Genomic DNA, 18163 nt, shown 5'->3' with positions numbered 1-18163 from the left:
TTTTTCACTTTATTTCTTTAGAGAAGAAAGAGTGAGTATGAAGGTTCCCAGAGATATGGATGATGCCAAGGCTCTAGGAAAAGTTTTATCCAAATATAAGGACACCTTTTATGTACAAGTACTTGTAGCTTATTTTGCTACATATATTTTGTATCCTTTTAACTGAAAAACGTTTTCTAGTTTTGTTTAAGAAAAAGGTTTTAAAAGATCTGCTGCTCAGTTATACATAACTATTTTTCCTTTTAAAAATTGTTAATGCAGTATAACCTTAAATAAAATATTGAAAAATGAGAATGAAAAAGTTCTCACTTTAATCCTTTCTCTTCAAGTCAGTTGTCATTTCTGAATATTTATTACCAGTTTTTCTGTTTTCTGCTTATTTCACTTATCATAAACTTTTTTCTTTCCTTTGTATTATTCAAGATAATCATTTTATTTAGGATTATTTTATTAGTTAATTGATTGTCTTAATTTAAATAATAATTTTGAATTAATAATCACCATACCATAAATATTTAAAAATTCCTTTAGGTTTGAAGATATAATTTGTATTTAATTTTTGCTTTTCTAGATGTTGTGTTATGAATCATTTGCTTATGATTGTTTTCTTCCATTTAATGGTTTCCTTGGTAAAAAATCCTATGAGAGTAACTAGTCATGTAAAGGATATGAATTTTTTTTTTTACAGTTCTTAGTATGTATTTCTTTGTTTTATATAGAAATATATGTTGTATTTTAACTAGGCAGGAAAATTGCTTTATTCTTTCTACATATTTTCAAACTGCCTATGCAACTGGTGATTAACCTTCCAATTTGTGGATGTTAATTTCTAATTTTTGTATCTTTTATTCTAATCCAACGTATTTTCCAAATCTTCTCGGTTAATGAAAGACATTAACTCTTTTTTTTTTAAACATCTTTATTGGAGTATAATTGCTTTACAATGTTGTGTTAGTTTCTGCTGTATAACAAAGTGAATCAGCTATATGTATACATATATCCCCATATCCCCTCCCTCTTGTGTCTCCTTCTCACCCTCCCTATCCCACCCCTCTAAGTGGTCACAAAGCACGGAGCTGGTCACAAAGCACGGAGCTGATCTCCCTGTGCTATGCAGCTGCTTCCCACTAGCTATCTATTTTACATTTGGTAGTGTATATATGTCAATGCCACTCTCTCACTTCATCCCAGCCTACCCTTTCCCCTCCCTGTGTCCTCAAGTCCATTCTCCCATTCTTCCCCCAATAAGAAACATTTGGTTCAGCCCTTTCATTTGGCTTTTATAACGTTTTTGTGAACATTTTGTGAATGAGGCATATAGTTTCTATTTACTTTGGAAAGTCATCTTTTCTGCCCCATTTGGCCCCCTAGCTTTGGAAGGATTCATAGCTGAGGGATAAAGGGGATACCCACCCATAGGGCCAGAGAGCCAGTTAGCATAAGTGAATCTAGACCATCTATGGGAAAATAAATGTTGTAGCCTAGTTGTCTTAATATCCATATGCAAGTTAGTAGAAAAGAATAAAGTGCCTTGTAGAAAGTGAATTAAAAGTATAGGAATAGGGCTTCCCTGGTGGCGCAGTGGTTGAGAATCTGCCTGCTAATGCAGGGGACACGGGTTCGAGCCCTGGTCTGGGAAGATCCCACATGCCGCGGAGCGGCTGGGCCCGTGAGCCACAACTGCTGAGCCTGCGCGTCTGGAGCCTGTGCCCCGCAACGGGAGGGGCCGCGATAGTGAAAGGCCCGCGCACCGCGATGAAGAGCGGTCCCCGCACCGCGATGAAAGAGTGGCCCCCGCTTGCCTCAACTAGAGAAAGCCCTCGCACGAACCGAAGACCCAGCACAGCCAAAAATAAATAAATAAATAAATAAATAAAGATTTACCTTTAAAAAAAAAAAAAAAAAAAAGTATAGGAATAGGGACTTCACTGGTGGCACAGTGGTTAAGACTCCATGCTCCCAGTGCAGGAGGCCCGGGTTTGATTCCTGGTTGGGGAACTGGCTCCCACATGCATGCAGCAACTAAGACCCAGCACAACCAAATAAATTAATTAAATAAATATTTTAAAAAAAGGTATAGGAATAGGTTTATTATTATAAAATACATTTGGTTTAAATTTTTCAATTTTAAATGAATCATTGGTTAATATTGTCAATCAGCAGGTTTTATTGCATATGGTTACTATTTGCTTAATAATTAAGGTATTGTAGTGATTCTGCATTGTTTTAGAGTTTTTTTAAAATTAATTTATTATTTATTTTTGGCTGCATTGGGTCTTCGTTGCTGTGCACGGCTTTCTCTAGTTGTGGCAAGCGGGGGCTACTCTTCATTGCTGTGCGCAGGCTTCTCATTGCAGTGGCTTCTCTTGTTGCAGAGCTTGGGCTCTAGGCACGCGGGCTTCAGTAATTGTGGCACGTGGGCTCAGTAGTTGTGGCTTGTGGGCTCTAGAGCGCAGGCTCAGTAGTTGTGGCGCACTGGCTTAGTTGCTTCATGGCATGTGGGATCTTCCCAGACCAGGGATCGAACCTGTGTCCCCTGCATTGGCAGGTGGATTCTTAACCACTGCACCACCAGGGAAGCCCCTGTTTTAGATTTTTTATAGGATAATTTGTTAAATCTATATTTTCTTACAATTTTCTATTTATTTTACACTTTGGAATCTTAAGCTCTGAGTGTTAAAAAGGTACTTTTTTAAACTCAGTGAACAAAAGAGAAGACTTATCTTTGGGCATATAATTAGTACAGCACTGATTAATAGAAGTATAATGTGAGCCACATGCAGTTTAAAAATTTTCTAGTTAGCACATTAAGGAAAGTAACAATAAATTAATTGTAATACATTTTACTTGAACTGAAATGTCAAAAATATCATTTCAACATGAAACCACATAAAAATTATTACTATTTCACATTCTTTTTTTGTACCAAGTCTTTAAAATGTGTGTATTTCACACATAGCACATCTCAGTTCAGACCAGGCACATTTTAGTGTCTCTTCCCCACAGCCACATGTAGCTAGTAGCCATTGTCTTCAGCAGTGCAGTACTAGTACTTTCATTGGTAATACCTGTTTCAAACTCTTGTATATTAATTACTTTTTTACATTATAATTACTTATTTTAACTTCAGCTTTCATCCATTTAACCAGAAAGTACTAATTATATGCTAAGTACAATCTAGTGTTTTAAGCATTCAAAAGCAAAACAACTATTTCTATCTGGAATAATGGGAATTATGGGTAGAGATACGGTATAGTCATTCTAGACATAGCAAGTCTAGAGCAGAGCTTATAAGCACAGGGCATGGTTAGGAAGTGATCAGTTTTGTTGGTATATAGGGTGTAAGAAGGGGAGGATTTGAGAAATTAGTTTAGGAAGGTAGGCTACACATTGCACTCAGATTGTAGAGAAGTTTGAGTACCAGGCTAAGGAATATAGAATATTGATTTGGTATTGGATAGTCATTGAGGACTTTTGAGCTGTGGATGACAGAAGAAAGGATATCTTTAAAAACGAATAAAAATGTTTACCTATGGAGAGAGAGATGAAACAGGGATGGAAGTGAAACTTCTCTAAGTGTATTTTATTGTGTAGATTTGACTTTAGAACCAAGTAAATATTTCACATAATTATAAAACCAATTAAATCAAATTGAAAAAAGAAACAGAAATCTTAAAAATCTAAAGTAACCTCACACCGTTAGTTGGATGGCTACTAATCAAAAAGAAGAAAAAACCCAGAAAGTAACAAGTGTTGGCGAGGATATGAAGAAATTGAAATCCCTGTGCACTGTTGATCGGAGCATAAAATGGTTTGGCAGCTGTGAAAAACAATATGGCGTTTCCTCAAAAAATTAAAAATAAGATTCAGCAGTCCCATTTCTGGGTATATACCTGAAAGAATTGGAAGCAGGGTCTCAAGAGATACTTGCACACCCATGTTCATAGCAGCATTATTCACAGTAGCCAAAAGGCGGAAACAACTCAAGTGTCCTTTAATGGATGAATGAAACAAAGTGTGGTATATACATACAATGGAATATTATTCAGCCTTAAAAAGGAAGGAAATTTTGAAACATATTACAACATGGATGAACTTTAAGGACATTATGCTAAGCAAACTAAGCCAATCACAAAGATATGCTATATGATTCCACTTACATGAAGTACCTAGAGTAGCCCAATTCATAGAGTCTGATAGTAAAAGGATGGTTGTCAGGGGGTCGGGGGAGGAGGGAGTGGGGAATGTTATTTAAGGGGTATAGAGTTTCAGTTTTGCAGGATGAGAAGAGTTCTGGAGATTGCTTGCACAACAGTGTGAAAGTACTTAATGTTATTGAACCATACAAAGATGGTAAATTTTATGTTATGTATATTTTAACAAAATTTAAAAAAATTAAACAATCTAAAGCAAAATGAAACAAATTTAACAATATATTGAGTTGTTGGGGATTTGACTATCTAGAGGAATTATTTCAAATTGTTTCCTTGAAAAAAGTAATTTGACTCTGTGTCCCTTCTGGGATAAATCTTAAGGACAGAAAAGATTTGAAAGAAATCTTAAACTATTTTCAGTTGCTATATTGTTCTGAAATTTTAAAATATGTGATATTAATGTATCTAATATATATACACACATATGTGTGTATATACATACATGTGTGTATATATATATACACACACACTTAATAGTATGTAAAGGAAATAACTAATTATGTTTATGACATTAAGAACCAAGATTTTTCAGTGTTAGAGAAAAGAAATATAAATCTATACAAAGCTGGAAAGTTAAGGTCAAATTATATCCCCATGCAGAGAGAATGGCTTTGTTAACACTGTAAGATAAATGACAGCGGAATGATATAGGTATAAGTATAACTGATTCACTTTGCTGTATAGCAGAAACTAACACAACATTGTGAATCAACTATATGCCAATAAAAATTAATTTTAAAAAATGACAAAGGAACATATTAAACCACCCTAAGGGATACAGTAGGCAAAGTTCAAAAAGTGGTAAATTCTGCAAATGACCCAGTTTCTTCAACAAGTAAATTACAAGACAAAAAAAAGAACCAAACCTGTACTTAAGTGCTGTGGAGAGCAAATACCATGTGTGGACCTTTTTTGTCCTGATTTGAACAAACCAGCTGTCCAAAAAAAAAAAAAAAAAAATTAAGACTCTCTTGGGAATTGTGAGCGCGCTCAATAGCTACTTATGATAGTTAGGAATTTTGGTTAATTAATCTCTGACAATGGTATTATAGTTGTGCTAAAAAGAAAAGGAATCCTTTTAAAGGTGTTAATGTAGTTGTACATGTAATGATATGTCTGGGATTTGCTTCAATATAATCAAATGTAAGGGATATAGAGAAAACAAGAGTGGTTGTATGTTAATTATTGAAGCTGTATATGGGCATATAGGGCATCATAATACTAGTTTCTCTACTTTGATATGTGTTTGAGACTCTCCATTAAAAGATTCTAAAGAGCCCTGAAATAACTAAGTTTAATTTTTAAAATTTTTAATGGAGGCATCCAGTAGACTGCTGGGAAATTTGAGACTGGTATTTGATTAGAAAAGTTGAATCAGAGATAGAGAATTCAAAGTCATCTATCATCTATTTATCTATCTATCTATCTATCTATCTATCTATCTGTCTATCTATCGCCGTATGCTTGAAGCCATGTGTACATCCATATACATGGAAATGACTGAATTTATCAAAGAAAAGTGAGAGATTAGCTAACAGAATGTTAGAGAAATCTCAGGTTTGAGGGTGAGGAGAAGAGAAAAACTAGAGAAGTAATGATCTGTAACACAGAAGAAAAATACAGTTCACTGGAGGTGAGTTTTACACTGAAGGATGTTTAATCCTATGCAAGGGTCAATAGAAAATTCTTACTGAGAAAAAGTCATTACTTTTGTCCAGGAGGGGGTTTCAGCAGAGTGAGGGACGGGTAAGCCAGGTTGCACGGGAGGCAGTGAAGATGAGAGGCAGTAACTGGTTAGGATACCTTGCTCAAGGAAAAGCCTAGGTTTTCTTTAGTGTGTAGGCATCTGAGTGGTTTTATACAGAAGGGATCTGTGCAAGAGCCAGAAGTTAAAGATAAAAGAACTCAGGAAGAAGGAGATTGAAATGAAAACGAGTGAAGTGGGAACTAGAGGAAAAAAGGAAGGATGGGTAAAGATAGAAATTTTAAAGTAGAAGGGAGAGATGTTGAAGGAATTCACTCAGTCTGTCTGACTTACGAGTAAATCACGTTATGGGTGATGCAGAGGTCCAGGCCAAAACTAGGAACTAGAGAGACGTAGGAAAAAAAACATAATTCTGTTTTAAAGATAAGATTTGTGACTTTTACTATATTTTGTAACCCTTATTCTTTTTTAAATGAGTAGTAAGTTGAGGTAAATGTCCAAAAGTTAAATTAGAAATAGTAATTATTATACCTTATATTGTACCTGTATTTCCATAGAAATCATGTTTCCTAAAAATATTTGAGTAAAAATCCAATGCATTAGGGGCTTCCCTAGTGGCGCAGTGGTTAAGAATCCGCCTGCCAATGCAGGGGACCCGGGTTCGAGCCCTGGCCCGGGAAGATCCCACATGCCACAGAGCGACTAAGCCCGTGCGCCACAACTACTGAGCCCGTGCTATAGAACCGGCGAGCCACAACTACTGAGCCCACGTGCCACAACTACTGAAGCCCGTGTGCCTAGAGCCCGTGCTCCACAACAAGAGAAGCCACTGCAATGTGAAGCCCGCACACTGCAACGAAGAGTGGCCCCTGCTCCCCACAACTAGAGAAAGCCTGCGCCCAGCAATGAAGACCCAATGCAGCCAAAAATAAATAAATTTTTAAAAAAGAGCCCTCTTTAAAAAAAAAAATCCAGTGCATTAGAGAAGCATGTCGTTTACAAGATTACTGAAGACTTTTGTTCTCTTATCTTTTTTTCTGCCCCCCGTCCCCCTCCCCCCCCAACCCCGTCCCCCTAAAGTGCCCAGTTCCTCTCTATCTGGTACACATTCGGTATTTGTCTTTGTTTTCTCTTAGTAACACACTCTAATTAGCATTGATTTACGATAATGTTAGTAAATGGTTATAAAGGTATTGCAGCTGTGGAATAAGGTACTTTTTAAACTTTGGGTATAATTTTACTTTTTTTTTAATACTGAAATATGGATATAATCTTATTAACATTAACTTCTGTATTGATTTTTTTTTTTCTGGATTGTTGGATTTGTAGTTTAAAAATTCATTTAATTATGTTTTAATCCTTAACTTAGAAGTTAACAGCTTGCAAACATTTGCTATTCCGGGCTCTATATTTCTCAGTATACTCTCAGGGTTTCTTTATCCCTTTCCACTAGCCTTATTTCTTGTTTGTTTGGTAAGTATATAAAATGAAATCGGGAGACTAGAAAGAAATAACTTTAAATAGAATGATGGGAATGATGATGGCATCCTAGTCCCACTAGACTCTGGAAGCATAGACTTACTAGTTTTAAAAGGGGTTTAATGTTAAAGTAATATCTGTTAAGTCCCTCCATAAGGAGATGTTATAGTTTGGCTTTTTTCCTAGAACAGCGTTATCATAGACTTAATTGCATTTATAGGCTCTGTTCTAGCCTTTGCTTTCTATACTGTTTTGTAATTCAGATAGTCCAAGAATGTTGGTGGGCCCAAGGAGTTAAGTCCCATGGCTGGAGGTGGTGTTTTCAAGCATAGGAATTGAAAAAATATTGCTCTTGAAGTTTTATTCATAGGCTAATGGCTAACATTAACTATTTGGATATAGTCACTAAGTTTAATCACAAGTGCCAGTTTGTTTTAGCTGGTCTCATTTTAGTTATAATTTGGTGAGAGAAAGGACTAGATCAGATGGGTTCTTGTGCTCCGCTCAAGAGATGTTATGCAGAGTATCCACCCCATATCCCAAAAGAAAGAAACTAGTTGAGGTTTGCCTTAGGTGAATATATCCATGTTAATAAGATGGAAAAGTACAGAATGCTTATGGGTTCTTGTTATTTTGTAGTGTTCTGGACTCGGTGCTTCATTCTGCTATATGCTCTCCTATTTAGTTGGGAGGCCAGTTGTCTATAAATACCTGACTGAGAAAGCAGTAAAATGGTCACAGCAGGTAAACATGTATTTTTAAATTATTTGATGTAATTCTTTGGCTACTTGGGGGGTCAGTGTATAATATCTACATAAATTCAGACTCAGGGCTTTGATAAAAATGATCTTTTGAAAATTAAGTGGTAGGCAAATAATGAATGTTAATAATTTCAAATATGATGTTTTTGTATCTGTAACAGTAATCTTAATTCTTTATTCCTAGTAACTTCAATCAGCACAAAAGTCAAAGTGTCAATGTAAAGGCATCCATATATTTAGACACCTCACCTGTTTTGTGTTGATGCAGGATGCTGTCAGTGGGTCTCTGAAAAACTTGTATCAGCCAACTCTTTTAATGCATTTCATCAGTGGGAAGAACTTATCTTCCGTTAGGATCTCTGCAAAGACTAGCAGTGATAAATATAAGGACTGCTGCCCAGGAAAGTCTAGCATAGTATTGCTAAGAATCTTATTCTTATAAAGAATCAGAAGAAGCAGACTATTAAATCAGAGGAATTTTAGAAATTTACCCCTTTGTTTTACAGGTTAGGAAATTAAGAGAAATTAAGCATTTTGTCCAAAATCAAAATCATTATTTGTATAGCAAGATCTAGGAAGTATAAACTGTAATCAGTGCTTTTATTTAGTCAGCTAAATGTTTCTATATGCTTGTTTAATCTCATTTATCGATGAATGAATTCACTCATGTGAAATACATTAACATAAAGATTATCTGAATTTTTTTAAAATTGGAGGCCAGGTTTATTGATGTACGATACTAGCCCTTTATATTACAGGACATTAAAGGCATTAAAAAGTTGGTCATTTGATATCTATCTTATATATAGTTATAAATTTAATTTTGCCTTTTTAGGTGTAAAATGTTGTTGAGCCATATTATCTAGGCTGATGTGGAGCCATCTTTAGTAGTATAACGTTACACTATAAGCACAATCTTAAAAGCTTTCATCTGATGTTATTTAGCTCTGGTAATGAACATTTGATAAGCAGTTCATTGTCATTTTCAAGCTCCTTTTTTGATCATTTCTGTTGGGTAAATGCTGAGCTATCAGGGATAAGAATTTGAAATAAGGTATTGTATAATCAGTTTATTTTCAGGCTTGGCTTTATCTTGATCCTAACTTGTTTCTTTCTTGTGACAGGTTGAACGTCATAGAGAACATCTCATTAACTACATTATATTTTTGAGAATAACACCATTTCTGCCTAACTGGTTTATTAATATTACATCTCCTGTGATAAACGTGCCATTGAAAGTTTTTTTTATTGGCACTTTTCTAGGTAAGCCCTCTGGTTCGTGCTGTGTTAGAACTCATCGTGTACATGTCTAGCAGTGTCCAGCTGGGCTAGATTTTGTGCTCTATGCAGGCATGCCAGCACCATATATAACTGGTGGGCACAGAGCCTGGCCTATATAAGTAGATGCTCGGAAATGTTTGTTGGATTGTGTTGATGTAAATTTTTTTTTTAAACAAGAGCACTCTCTGCTGGATATTTTTTTAATCATGTAGAATTAAGCAGGACTTTTTAACTCCATTCTCTCCCTCAGTGGAGAGAAAAAAAAAAAATTTGAAGGTGCCTTTTTTGAGTACTTTCTCCTTTGTCTTCTAATCAGGTACTGAAATACTGAACTTTAATTTTCAATAGAAAATTGATCCTATCTTTCTTTTTATTAACATAGAACTTATTATGGGCATTACTGAAAGTTTGAGGGAAAGCAAGGATGAACAAGAAGTTTCTTGCTTTCAAGGAGCTAACACTTAATTTTGAAATTAGTGGGTGTAAAGATTCATTTATATATTTGTGAATTCTGATAGTTCTTATGATAGTTCTTTAGTAAGAGTATTCTGCTTTTCTTCCAAATTTAAGGTGAATTGTTTAGATACCAACAAAATGAGCAGATTCCTCAAGTATTGACTGTCTGTTAAATTAAAGCTTTACGTTAATACTTAATTTTTTATTGCTATTTTTAGAAAAATTTATAGACAAACTTAAAAATCTTAGCAGGTTCTCCATAAAAGTGGGAAAAAAATCTTAGCAGGGGTAATTTTGGATTTTGTAAAATAATATTACACTTATAGAATCAGAAGGGAGAATTTTTGTACTGTCTCCTTATTTTACAGATGAAATACCTAGAGATAAAGTTAACTTCAGCTTTGGCTAAAGTAATTTTTCCAGTTTGTTCTGGCTTTTAATAAAATATGGTTGTTCCACCATGCTTTTGTATAAACTGCTGTTTTTACTCATATATTTTGAGTATCTTTCCATTTCTGAGTATCTCCTACCACTCATTTTAAGTATACTCTATCGAGGGTGAATGACAATTTACTCAATCTTATTTTTGAAGATTTAGGCTGTTTCCAGATTTTTATTATTATAATTCTTTGATGAGCATCCTTGAGACTAGATCTTTGTTCATATACATTAATATTTCCTAAAGTTGAAATTGGTGGATCATAACACATTCGTTTTTTAAGGCTGTTGATAAATTTTGTAAAATTATTTTCTGGAGACTCTCCTTGGGTTTTTAAAATCATTATCCTTAAGCGGTGATTATGAAAGACTGAATTCTTTATATGGAAATAAACTTGAGGGGCTTTAAATTAAATTAAAATTTTCAAATTGTAAATCACTATATTCTTAGAAGAAATTGTATACACACAGTATTTTAATTTTTAAAAAGAATTGATTGTTTTTTACCATATGTTTTTACTTTCTATTTTAGGTGTTGCACCTCCCTCTTTTGTAGCAATTAAGGCAGGAACAACATTGTACCAGCTTACAACAGCAGGGGAAGCTGTTTCCTGGAACTCAGTATTTGTTCTAATGATTTTGGCTCTTCTTTCTATTCTGCCAGCTATCTTCCAAAAAAAGCTAAAGCAGAAATTTGAGTGAATAATCCTCTGGGTTTTAGTTTTCCTATCATCATCATCATCATCATCATCTCTCAGGATTGGCAGGTTTATGTGTTAAAATCACCTCTTCAGTAAATGAAACAGGAATTTGTAAAATAAAATTTCCTATCCGGTGGTTAAAATAATGCATTTAAGTGGCAAAGGAGAGAAGAAAGTAAAAATGGAAATTGGTATACCATGAAAAGTGCTGTCAGTAGTTATGATAGACATCTCCTAAATTACTATTCCAAGGCTATAGATAATAAACGTAGCAGCATAGTAGGAAATTCTTGACCCAACTGATTAACTCAATATATTTCATGAACTGGCCGTAAATACTTACCCTTGACTTGATAATTTAATATTTTTCTCTCTATTCCATACTATAACTAAAATAGGAAAAGCAAATACAAAAATTCAAAAGCAAAGATACAGTATTGCTGTTCTGACTAATGTTAGCCTTCTTTCAGAGCATAATCTTGAAAACTAAAGCTCAAAAGATATTTACATTTTCTTTTTACCTTTGAGGTAGTAGACTTGTTTAGAAGTTGCATCTTAGTGGACTACTGAATTTGGAAAAGATATCAAGTTATATCTATTCAGTGAATTTTATTTTTGTCTTCTTCTGTTCTAGATTATCATGGATTGGTCTGAAATTTAAAATTCTGACCAGTCTGTTTTCATTTGTTTCCTAGCTTTCAAAATATTTCCATTGTGCATATACAAAATGGCAATGACATGATAATTGTATCATATTGGTGTTGATAATTTATATTCAGATAATATTTTGTTACACAGTTCCCCTTTACTATCTCAAAAGGGTATCAAAAAAGCAAACATTCAAAGTATGCAGTTTTTAGATGTTAGATTAATTATGTTACTTTATATTTTGAAACAAAAACAGTATCAGTACAGCACTCAAATAATTGAATATAGTTTATTTGTTCCAATGACTGTAAAGTTTACCTCATTTATTTATTAGTCTGGTCATTAAAGTATGTATTATGTAATTATCCTTTTTTATGCATGATACATAAGAATGCCTTGTTTCATTTCTATTGATGGCTTTTTTGTTTGGGGCTGCTTTTGATTAATGCAGTTTCCCTATTTAGGGTTTTTACTTTTTATATCTCAAAGTAAAATTAAATTCTTATATGGTAACTACTATTTAAATAGTCCTGGAAAAACTAAACAGCTTTTTGCTGCTTGCTTAACGGTAATATCCTCGATCCCTTGATTCTAGGACATAAAGTAAAGTACTCTGTCAGTTTTACCTTCACCCAAGACTGTCACGTTGAAAAGTACTTTAGCTGTGGAAGAAATCCTTGTATGTTTTTATTGTGAGAGGTATGATCAGCCTCAAAGCCAGTTTCTACTACATAATGTGGACTGATTATTTTTTCTATCGCAGTATTAACAAATGGATTTATTGTAAATACAAAGAAAATATATTAATTAATATACTATTCTTATGTCACCTGGACTTTTGTGTGAAATTATTTATTGTTATTTCTAGCAAGGTTTTCTTCCTTTCTTATTGACCAGAGACTGAGTGATAAAGCTTTTGTTATTTTTGCAAACAAAACATAGCCTTTTTGGACAAAGCTCACTAAATATTACTGTATAAAATGTAATTGAGTAAATTTTTATCAGACTTTTAAAAATAAGAGTTTGGACTCAGGAGCAGCCTCACTATTTATTCCATTATGTATATATTGTACTTACTCTATTCTCAGAGTATTTTCCCTATCCTTATCATTGATCCTGTCCCTTTGCTGATTATTTTTTCTGTTAGAAAACTGTAGTTGTCACTTAAGGTGAGGTATATTTTCTTCTCCCAAGAGAATAGGCAGCCAGTCTTTCCACATTCATCATCATTGTCTGTCAAGAAAGAACCTTCAGCAGGCTGAACCCTAAATGCATTTGGTGACCTATATTCATGGATTCACAGACTTGGCCTGATGCCAGATGTAGATTCAAGCTTCAGCCACATCTTGAAGACAGTTACATAGTAATAACCACCAGAGGGCAAGTATGTGTAGTGGGGAGGCGAGCAGGCTAACTAGGAAGTTGACACACTGAGACTCTTCACCTCTTAGTTAATCTCCTCTCTCTGGAGCTCTATTACTTTGAGTGTAATATTTCTAAAACACTTAATAAATGTAAATTAAAATGTAAGAAGAATAAATTGTACTGAAAAACTTATATGTAGCACTTGGGATTTATTTCATGGAAGTATTTGTATTTAAAAAAACTTTTCATTGAATAAAAATATTCTTTTGAAATTCTGTGCACATTTTCACCTCTAAGAACAAAAATTTTTTTTTAAACCTTTAATTTTTATAGTTGGCTTTTGAGAATCTTAAGGCATTTAAAATTTAAATTGTAGAGGTAAGTAAGTACAGGTAAACATTTATTTAAGTATCTAGTATATATGATTTCTCTATAAAGGAATTGATCTCAGAGAGAGCAGTGAGCGGTCCTGAAGAGAGATTTTAGTTCCCTGCCCAGGAATTGGACCTCGGTAGCCTGGATGAAAACCAGGAATCGTAGCCACCAGACCACCAGGGGCTAGAGGCTAGAAGCAAAGTGGCCCTGGCTCTTTTCCCTGTTTGAAAGGAAGAATGTCTTGTTCAAGGAGGCAAAAACTGTAAAAACCGGTACAAGGTTTATTATTAAAGACAGCATAACGTATGGGAGAGCACACAGAGAAGCAGTTTGTTTAAGACAGAAGTAAGGCAGAAATACACACCCAGAGAGAAAGGGTATGGGCATCCTCTCTAATGAGGAGGAGCGCAGCAAGTCAGAAGCCAGGCAGAAATACACACCTGGAGAGGAGTGTGGGCGTCCCGACTGAGGAGCGCAGTAAAGAGGTGATTTAAATCACATATAGGACAGTCCTTCCGGGTCTGTGTTTACACTTAGCCAATTGTTTCTTTTTTCACACCTGACTGGTCCTAGGACTCTCCCCAACATGCATGTGCAACTTTTTGCTCAGATGGATCCCACCCCAGAGGCCTGTGGGTGCATTCCACACTTACTATGGAGTGGCGCCCCCTCCCTTTTTGACCCCCAAGGCACCTTCCTGCGAATGTGCAGACAGGGAAGTTTTCCTTGACCTCAGGAGTGGCACCTTATCTCTATACTTTAGCAAAGCTCAGCTTCTGCCACTACCTTTGTCCTTGGAGTGTCTGGGTGAGAACAAAGCTTCAATTTTACTCCGCTTGACAAACACCAGCTGTCCAGCCCAGGGGCCCATCTATCTCCTACCTCAGAATCTTCTTAAAGTTCCCTTTGGCTTTTTGAAAATGGGTAGAATAAATCAAAAGGGCTGAAACATTCTTGGTGTTTAATCATTGATCGATTGTTTAGATGTTTTAAGGTGGATCTTATTGCAGTTTCAATACTCTCTACTGATTATTGCTCTCTCTTTTTTCTTCCTTACCTGGGAAAAACTTGCTAAGCTGGGTGACTTAGGAGGATGTTATTTAAGCTCTAGGCCTCATTTTTCTCATCTGGACTAAGTGAGCTCTAAGGTCCAGGTTCCTTACAGCTCAGACATGATAGGATTCTCTGAAATTAATGAGATACATTAATAGACCCTTCTAAAAGTATTAAATTAAGCAGCCTTTGTCTAGCTTGTTTTTTGTTTTAAAAATTTATTATTTTTTGGCTGCGTTGGGTCTTCGTTGCTGTGTGCGGGCTTTCTCTAGTTGTGGTGAGCGGGGGCTACTCTTCATTGCGGTGTGCGGGCTTCTCATTGCAGTGGCTTCTCTCGTGGAGCATGGGCTCTAGGTGCGCGGGCTCAGTAGTTGTGGCTTGCAGGCTCTAGAGTGCAGGCTCAGTAGTTGTGGCACACGGGCCCAGTTGCTTCGCGGCATGTGGGATCTTCCTGGACTAGGGCTCGAATCCATGTCCCCTGCATTGGCGGGCAGATTCTTAACCACTGTGCCACCAGAGAAGTCCTGCCTAGCTTGTTTTATAGCTTACAGTGTGCTTTCATATACACTATCTCATTTAAATAAATTAACCATTTTATTTGCAATGGAAGACTTGAGAAAACAGGACAAGGGCTATTCCCATTTGGTTACTTTGCTAGTAATATGAGGTAGGGTAAAATGGAAATTGTTTAGGGGGCTAAAAGGACTCTTCTGAAGAGTCTTTTCATCCTAGAAATACTTGGTATGAAAAACAGAAGTCATAATATCAAGTCTGATGACCACTTCGAGTTAGCAGGGATGGTACTTTGAGAATAGAAGGTGGGGGAACTCACTAACTCCTATATTATATTTTGGGGGCCTGTCTGGGCTCCTTAATCGAAGGTTTAGTATCATGTAACATTTGGAGCTGTGCCAAGTGGGTACTCTTGTCATGATGACTGAACTGTTAGATAAAGACTGCCAGGAAGGACTTCCCTGGTGGCGGTCCAGTGGTTAAGACTCCACGCTTCCACTGCAGGAGGCGCAGTTTCAATCCCTGGTTGGGAAATTAAGATCCTGCATGTTGCGCGAGCGTGCTCCAAAAAAAAAAAAAGGAGTGCTGGGGAGTAGAAATTGACCCAGTGTTAGCCACTGATAGTTCTGGAGTACCACTTGAAAGTCTAAGGGGACTTTTGAAAACCACTCTGAAATCAACATTGTAAAACTATGGAAGCTGAGAGATGGAAGTACACTGTTCAGGTCTGTGTATTTTAAATGGAAAATAGTCACATTTTAGCATTGTCTTAACTGTAGAGTGTATCTATAAGAATCTTCATCCTGAAATTAGTCACATTTTAGCATTGTCTTAACTGTAGAGTGAATCTATAAGACTCTTCATCCTGAAATTATAGTCTGGAAGATGGTCTTTTGTGCAGCCTCACCTACACTTCCTTAAGAAAATGGATTCTTTCGTGGAAAGCTAACAGGCCCAAGGTAGACATCGTGTGCTGAGTCAAGACCCCTACCTACTTTCACCTTTGAGACAGGGTTTCCTGGTGACTAGATCAGCACTCTGGGGCTTGCTTTGGAATTCGTGTTAGAACACCAGTCAAGGTTTGTGATGGATAATCTAATGTGTCAACTTGACTGGGCCATGAGATGCCCCAATAGCTGGTTAAACATTATTTCTGAGTGTGTCTTTGAGGGTGTTTCCAGAAGAGATTAGCATTTGAATTGGCGGTCTGAGTAAAGCAGATTGCCCTCCCGCATGTGGGTGGGCATCATCCAATCTGTTGAGGGCCTGAATGGAACAAAAAATATAGAGGAAAGTTGAATTCACTCTCTGCCTGATGGTTGAACTGGAACATTGATCTGCCCTTGGTACTCCTGGTTCTCAGGCCTTCAGACCTGGACTAGAATCTACATCATTGTCTCTCAGGCCTTCGAACTATACCACCGACTTTCCTGGGTCTCCAGCTTGCAGACAGCAGATTGTGGGATTTCTCAGTCTCTGTAATCACATGAGCCGATACCTTAATAAGAAATCTCTTTATATCAATATATATAATATACATCAATGTTTCCTATTGGCTCTGTTACTCTGGAGAGCCCTAATACAAGGTCATAGGCTACTGTTAACTAGAGACATATTGAAAGGAAATAGTGATAGATATTGCAGAGGAAAATTGGAATTCCTGGTGAAGTCTGGAAATGATGAAGGGATAGTGATTGATACAAAAAAATTAGAATTATACATCATCATCAAGAATTATATGTGGTCTCAAAGGTGCAGATGCCCATGTCTGTAGTGGTAAGCATGAGTCCTTATATAAGGTATTTGGCCATGTGGGTAATTGTCAGAATTTATAGTTTATGGCTACACAAAAAATAGAAAGGAAAAATAATCTCTACCTATATGAAGACTTGGGAGATTTCTCATCAAGTCATGTGATAAGGGTGCTATCAAATACATTTTGGAACATCAGGCCTAGCTGGAGTCAAACATTATAGAAGCAATTTTTAGTGATGTTTAAGTGTAGAAACTAAGATTCCACCTAAGGCCTGAGAGACTCTTGAATCATCTTTCTTAGGTCTCAAATTTGGGTGGAGAAGCAGGATGACACACTGGTTATCTTTAGATAACAATTCTAGCCACCCTTGTTGGGAAGAGAGGCATCAGTTCAAACGAGCTGGAACTGAGTTCAGAGGCCCAATGAGTAAAGTTCTGGGCAATGGAAAGAAATACATTCCTTACCTTTTGGTCGAAATGCTGCCTAAAGCAAGCCCTAGACATCAATTTGCTTCAGCTGTGAATGTGTGGAAAGGCTTGGTTACAAACAAAACAAGCCTAGCAGGTTTTGGAATATTTGGGAGAGGTTCTGAGAAAACAAAGGGCTGCTTGATTGGGGGAGTGGAGGAGGAGAGTGGGTGGGGCTGAAACACTCACCCATTTGTTACTGTTGTAGAAGCTGGGCATTTGGGGGCAGACTGCACTCATGTCCTGATTATTAGTTATTAGTTATTAGTTATTAGTCAGGGTTCATTGATGGCAAACAACAAAACTCAACTCTGGCTTGAGCAAAAGGATATTCATTGGTACATTTGGAGGCTAGGAACCAGAAGCACTCACTGGAATGGCCTCATAACAGGATAGAGGTTGGGCTACTGCCAATGGAATGAATAAAGTACAACTGTCTGCATCTTGTAGGCATTTGCTCAGCATTCACATTCCAGGGGTTACCACTGGAATGGTAACCATTCCACTCAGCAACCAGACTAAAGAAATTGGAATGCTGATAGGAAGGGGAAATGAATTTAAGTTAACCAAAAAGCCACAAATGGAAAACTGGAAATGAGCTGGAATGATTGGTCCCTGTGAGCAGAAAGCTTGAAGGTCATATATATACATCCTCTCCCTTAACAGTGATAGAGACCCTGAAATGAGACACTGAAGTAGTCAGGAAGCCCATCTGATGATATACATTCTCAGGGCATGGGACAGAGACAAAAGAAACCCGATTCTGAGGGTGCGGAGAGTAGCAGAAGATCCTGCCTGGGAACTCGCCTAGTTTGGGGGTTTATGCTGTTTTATCCAATAAGAATGTGCTAAATGTCTAAAATTGAGAACTCCCAGTTTTGCTCTTCTGTCAGTCTTCCTCCTAAAAATGGCTCCATTCATACATCTAGTTTTTTATGCCAAACACTTAGT

The 18163-nt window shown here is 36.4% G+C and overlaps 1 protein-coding gene across 1 annotated transcript in view; it reads left to right on the top strand.

Annotated features, from left to right (window-relative positions):
• The window catches only part of TMEM41B (transmembrane protein 41B), a 28961-nt gene extending 15725 nt beyond the window's left edge, over positions 1–13236 (top strand). Inside the window, exons 3-7 of the mRNA XM_036860942.1 lie at positions 22–150; positions 7299–7392; positions 8038–8142; positions 9284–9422; positions 10867–13236. Coding sequence (XP_036716837.1) covers positions 22–150; positions 7299–7392; positions 8038–8142; positions 9284–9422; positions 10867–11036 — 637 coding nt within the window. The 3' untranslated portion in view covers positions 11037–13236. The remainder of the gene's footprint in view (positions 1–21; positions 151–7298; positions 7393–8037; positions 8143–9283; positions 9423–10866) is intronic.
• The last annotated feature ends 4927 nt before the right edge of the window (positions 13237–18163 follow it).

This window comes from Balaenoptera musculus, chromosome 8, assembly GCF_009873245.2.
Source record: "Balaenoptera musculus isolate JJ_BM4_2016_0621 chromosome 8, mBalMus1.pri.v3, whole genome shotgun sequence".
NCBI classification, from domain to species: domain Eukaryota; kingdom Metazoa; phylum Chordata; class Mammalia; order Artiodactyla; family Balaenopteridae; genus Balaenoptera; species Balaenoptera musculus.
Note: the sequence above shows the minus strand (reverse complement) of the source record. Positions and strands in the feature narration are given on the sequence as shown.